Source organism: Arachis ipaensis, chromosome B01 (genome assembly GCF_000816755.2).
Source record: "Arachis ipaensis cultivar K30076 chromosome B01, Araip1.1, whole genome shotgun sequence".
Classification (NCBI taxonomy): Eukaryota; Viridiplantae; Streptophyta; class Magnoliopsida; order Fabales; family Fabaceae; genus Arachis; species Arachis ipaensis.
Genome location: NC_029785.2, coordinates 11584049 through 11589922, shown reverse-complemented (window position 1 = coordinate 11589922; position 5874 = coordinate 11584049). Strand labels below are relative to the sequence as shown.

Sequence of the window (5874 nt, the reverse complement as noted above, 5' to 3'; positions counted from 1 at the left end):
TAACATATATATAAATTTTATTTCTCCTGTAATTACTCAGGCATTCTTGATAAAGAAAAAATAAATGCCATTTATTTTTTGTTTTTCTTGCTATCTCTCAGTATCCCTCGACATGCACAAGGCTAGATTTGAAACATGATACTTGTTTAAGTAGACTAATGAATTAACCACAAAACTAACCCAACTTAGTTAAAATAAATGTCATTTTAAAACACCAAAGGTGAACTCATCATGACAATTCAAAAATCACATAAGCTCTATATTTCATGGTGATTTCTGGGAATAATGGAATTACTCATGGATAATAAAAGTAAAATCACAAGAATGAGGAAGAGGTACTCACACCGAACAAAGAAGCTCCAGCCTTAAAAGTATCCCTAAAAGCAAGCGCAGCTAAGGCAGTGTATCCACCAGCAGAGCACCCTGTTATGCAAAGACGCTCCCCATCTACCTTCCCCTTGTTCACCTGGAAACGTAAAACCATTACTTAAACCGCAAGCCTTCTCCTTTATGTCCTGAATAATTTGAGATAATGTTCACTTTGACTCCTTAAATAAGAGTTGATTGATAGTCTCTAACTTTATAAAGTGCTTAAAGCAGCATTTGTTTTTAGGGACTGAGACCAGAAGACTAAATCTCAGTCTCATATTTAGTGGTTAGAAACTAAAATTTTGATTTTGGGATACAAAATTTTAATCTCTTCAGTATTTTTAGATAGTGAAAACACAGAAAACTAAAATTTTTTAAAACAAAGACTAAAATTTTAATAATTTTTTTTTTAAAAATCCCCTCTTTTTTTAAATTAACAAAGATATTTAATTAGTTTTACTTATTTTATTTTTTTTATTTATCTCAAATCAAACAAAATATTGAGACATAATTCAATTATGTATATTTTACATCAAACACAATACATTTTAATCTCAGTCTCTCAATCTCTATCTTTTAATCTCTGTCGTTCCAATATAACGTGTAGTATATGTGGTACATTTTAATGGGGGTTGATATGGTTTACAAAGTTGGTTTATGCGACTTAATTGGTGTTCACCAATTTTGATTTAATCAAGTTCTATAGACTAATTTTAAACTTTATATTGAATAAAATTAAAAGATATTTGCGCCAAGCAACATTATAGCACCATAGTGGCATTTAGTTCATTATACTAACAGCTTGTGGGATAGAAATTTGGTCAAGAATTATCGGAGAAGAGATTTAGCTGGTTATTTTAGAAACATCAAAAATTACTTCATACGTCAATCTCGGAGATCAAAAGGTACATTAGCTCTAAACAATTGTATTAAATGATAAAGAAAAACAGTTAGTAATAATTACCAAATATTTAGCACAACTACAGCAGTCATTGACATCAACTATTCCCCACTGTCCCAAAAGCCGTTCTCTGTACTTCCTGCCATAACCTTCCGAAAAATTTTATAGTTAATAAAAGGTTTAATTACTCTATTAGTGATTATAGTTTCACCAAATTTGTAACTCAATTCCTATCATTTTTTTAATTGAGTCTCTACACTGTTTTTAATTTTGTAATTAGATCATTTTCGTGTTAAAAACGTTAAATTAACGGAATATTCCTTTAAAGATTTAATTAGTTCTAATTTTTTTACATTAACAAGGACCTAATTATAAAATTAAAACCCAATTGAAAGAAAAAAAAGTATATGGACTAATTACAAATTTCTAAAACTATAGGAATAAAAGAATAATTAAACCTTAATAAAAGTTAGTTCATCCTGTTCAAAGACATAGCATGCTACAACGGAGCAAAATGAATATAACCAAATTAAGAAGCATACCAGTGCTACCACCGTAGTTAACATCAGCAAATGCCCAACCTCTACTAGTCCAATATTGAATGTTCAAATCCAAAATTCCATGTGCTTGATAGGTTGGTCCTCCTGAAATATATTAAAACAAAATAGAAACAATATAAAAGTAGCTAATTAGCTCAATTATTAGCTAAGAGAAGCGAGTCAACCACACATAACCGGTTTCCAAAATTAACTATACCAAATAAGTACTCCACTTTCAATTGAAAAAAATTGATAAATTTAGTTGATTAACATTCAACTTTTATATACTTGAGACCCCTAATGTTATCACTTACTATTAAGCGTTCAAATTTTACCAAATAACAGTAGCACAAATGGTATGACATCTCTGAAATTGATAATATCATTTGGAAGATTATACTCTGAATTCAAAATACATTTATAACAAAATCTTAACAAAAAGAGCGATAAGACTCACTTCCTCAATTGAAAGTGCCAAAATAATGAGAGAAAAATAAATCTTAACAAACTTGTTGAACTAACTAACTAACCAACTCTATTGCCAACTCGCTGCTGTAGTTTCAGTTCCTTGATGGTCAAGTAACAATATGAGAAAGCGCTAATGTTAAGGAGACAAAAAAAAACCCAGAACTTACTTTATTTAGCATTTATTAATTATCGTAACAATTAATGAATGTTAAATAAGACAAGTTATGACTGTTTTTTACTAATTTTCTTTGGTTACCAAATATTTCCGTAACAACGACATAAAAAATCATACACGAATTTTGGTTGTGGAAGGGAATAGTAAATTGTAATATTGTTTAAGAATGTAAGGTCAAATGAAGTAGTTAAAATAATGGTGACCATTTTTTCTATAAGAAGATTTAGTGATTTACCATGGCTTTGCAGTAACAGAGGAGGCTTTTCTCCTTGATTAGGTTGGTAAAAAGGATTAGTTGGTTGATAGAAATATGCATAAGCATTTTGACAAGGAACCTCAGTTGGGAATTCAATCAGCTCTGGCTTACTGATATATGAACTATATTTTAAGCTATCAGGTGAGGAGGACCATATGATATTGAAGTTGACTACTTTTGATTTATCATCATCTAAAGTCACCTGAAGAGCAACACAGCTATATCAAATTTAAATTCTTACTTTTATTTATTCAATCAGCCACCAAATTAACCACCCATATAGAATACATATTAAAATACAAAACACATATTGAAAATGAATTAAACAATATCGATATTCATATACAAAGACTTAGTGACTAATTTGGTGGTTGATTTTTGGTGTGCACGTAACAATTTTTGTTATTTATTTTGAAATTTTGACTCACCTTGGCCACTGACGATGGATGAACTGGGGAAGCTCCCTCAACAAATAGGGAGTCATTACCAAATGTCTGCAATGGTATGGTTCCACAACTTAAATTTTGTCATTTTGAAGATATGCTACTTAATTAATTTACTAGTAATACTCTACAACAGGTTATAAGAAAGTTTTAGTTCAACACTTAGACTACGTTTGTTTTTTGGATTTGGATCCTCTAAAGTTTGAATTTCACTTTAGAGAGTAAAGTGTGATCTCTTACCATTGATTTCATAGGTGGGACCAATAATAAATATGAAAGAGAAACTATCCAAGGGGAGAAGATCACACTTTACTCTCTAAAGTGAAATTCAAACTTTAGAGGATCCAAATCCTTGTTTTTTAGAACAGGACAAGATAAGACACAAAGGACACAGAGACACAATTTTGTGTTCTTCTATTCTATTTGGTGATAAACTAAAACAAATTATGAAAACTCAATTTATTCTTATTTTTTTCATTTAAAAAATTTGAGAAAAAAATATAATTATGAAAAATTAACAAACGTAATAAAAGAAAAAATAAAAAATAATTCGTGTCCCTTGTTAGTGTCTCTGTGTCCTTCCTGTTAGGATAGACACAAAATACATTAATTCAGTGTCTCTGGACATAATGTCTTTGTTCATGTCTCATCTGTCAAACACGATTTTGTGTTTCTATGTCCTTGTCTCAGTGTTGTGTTTTTATAAACAAACGCAACTTTAAAGTCTCCAACAAATTCTAGTGGTCAAATTAGTGCTCAACTCTTTATTACTTTAAAGATTGATTTAGAATGTTATTCTTAATTTAACCAAAAATATAGAAGCAATAGTAAGTTTTGAAAGTTACAATGTTGTCTATATTAGTGAAAGGAATATGAAGCAAAGTTAGTTTTGAGCCCTGCGCATCATCAATCATTCCAAGATAAGACCGCCCTTGCTGCCTGAAAATACAATCGAAAAAAGTAATATCTCAAATCAGACTCTAAATTATTTTTTTATATTTATTCAATAGAAAAGACCAAGGAGAAAGCTTTGCAGATACAAGAGTTATTAGAATGACCTGTAACTACAAATGATTTTGTTTCTCTGGTTATGACTTGGAACAAATTCATAGGAGTTGAAACCAAAAATCCACGATGGCCTTGTAAACTCAGCATCCAAAGAATAAACAGGCACCACCTTATTCTCACTTTCAATCTATAACAAATTAATGTTAGAAAAATAATAACTTTTATGTGGTAGTTACTTGAAAGTAATCAACACACACGTCAGGAAAAAATTCCTATGAACTAACATATATTAACATAGGGACGGTATTATCTCTCCTCTAATGGCTATGCAGAATAGTTACATGAATTTACCAATTGTATCGATTTGCGCATACCAATTCACAATTTTTCCACGTACTGGAATTAATATGTCTAATTTTTATGTAAAATATTTTGTGTATTGTGAACTGCGTAACTCGTACCCATTCCCATAGCAGAATGTATTACATAACTATCGGTAAAAGGAGAGTGTCGAGGCCTATTCTGTCAGATTTAGGACTATTTTTTTTTTCTCCACTACATTTTTTTAGAAGACTTTCGATACTCATTAAATACATCTAATTATAAAGTCGAACCATCAGCTTTGATACTACTTATTGGCCAAAGCTAGGAGTTTTAACTACCGCAGAAACATCAAGAAGGTACACACTAAAATTCAAATCAGAGCAAACAAGATGAAAACTCAGAAGACATTATGTTTAAATCAAAACGTTAAGATATTAAGATAAATGTCATTCATCTAATATACATTTCACTTTTTTTTATTCTTTAATATATGAAATTAATTTAAATTGTGAAAATGTGTAAAAGCTATTCTAGTAAAAAAAAATAGTCTACTTTAGTGTGAAAATGAATCCTCTCAATTTTTTTTCCACTCCTCCTGTAATGTAGATGACATTAGTCTCTTAGTTTGTAGCTATCAACCATTTTCTACTGTGTGATTTATTTATTTATTTTTGGATGGATGAAAATGAAAGCATTCAACTATAAATAAGAGCAAAAATATTATTTTATACACTAAAATCATATATGTATAGTTTAATTTATTTTTAAAGTATATTTTATATTTTAATATATATTATACTGTGGTGACTAATTTTGGTGTAAAAATCATTTCCTTATTCTATATCATTATTTACCGTGCAAACATTAGAGACTTTCTTTATGTTCTTTGAAAATTTTCTCCTTGTATACAACAAGAGAGAAATTGTAATTCTTAAAGAAAGTTATTTAGTTATTTCATCTTTGCTATTATGTAAAATTCCCATTTTCTCATTTCTACGTCATAATTTTGGTATCTAAAACAATGCAAGATAAGCGAAGAGAAGCACAATAATTAGATTTAATTATGTTGTTTTTATGTTATTCAGCAAGTCTTGATTGGTTTTTATGAACTTTTAAAATTGCTTCTTCTCTTCTTAGAACCTCCTTTTACATACCAAAAAAATTAACAAACTTTATCTCATCAAATTAATGCAAATAATTTTTTATGGGCAACCAATACGTGAAATGCACACATGTGATGTATAGAAAGTGTATCTCATTGATGTGGCTATTCACAAATCACAAATCCAATCATTCGATTAGTTTAAAAAACATTTAAAATTTTTTATAATACTGAAACCAAACCCTCTAATTTTTAATTTTAGAAATTAAAATATTTTTAAAGTTGAAAT

General features: G+C 29.2%; 1 protein-coding gene across 2 annotated transcripts in view; it reads right to left on the bottom strand.

Moving 5' to 3' along the window:
- Nucleotides 1-5874, bottom strand: part of LOC107625088 — a 14741-nt gene that overhangs the window by 4269 nt on the left and 4598 nt on the right. For both annotated transcript variants that reach the window (XM_021117443.1, XM_016327660.2), the window contains exons 8-14: nt 4210-4346; nt 3997-4090; nt 3137-3202; nt 2688-2910; nt 1813-1914; nt 1334-1419; nt 344-466 (exon numbers count right to left, since the gene is read on the bottom strand). In XM_021117443.1, the coding sequence (XP_020973102.1) occupies nt 344-466; nt 1334-1419; nt 1813-1914; nt 2688-2910; nt 3137-3202; nt 3997-4090; nt 4210-4346 (831 nt within the window). The remainder of the gene's footprint in view (nt 1-343; nt 467-1333; nt 1420-1812; nt 1915-2687; nt 2911-3136; nt 3203-3996; nt 4091-4209; nt 4347-5874) is intronic.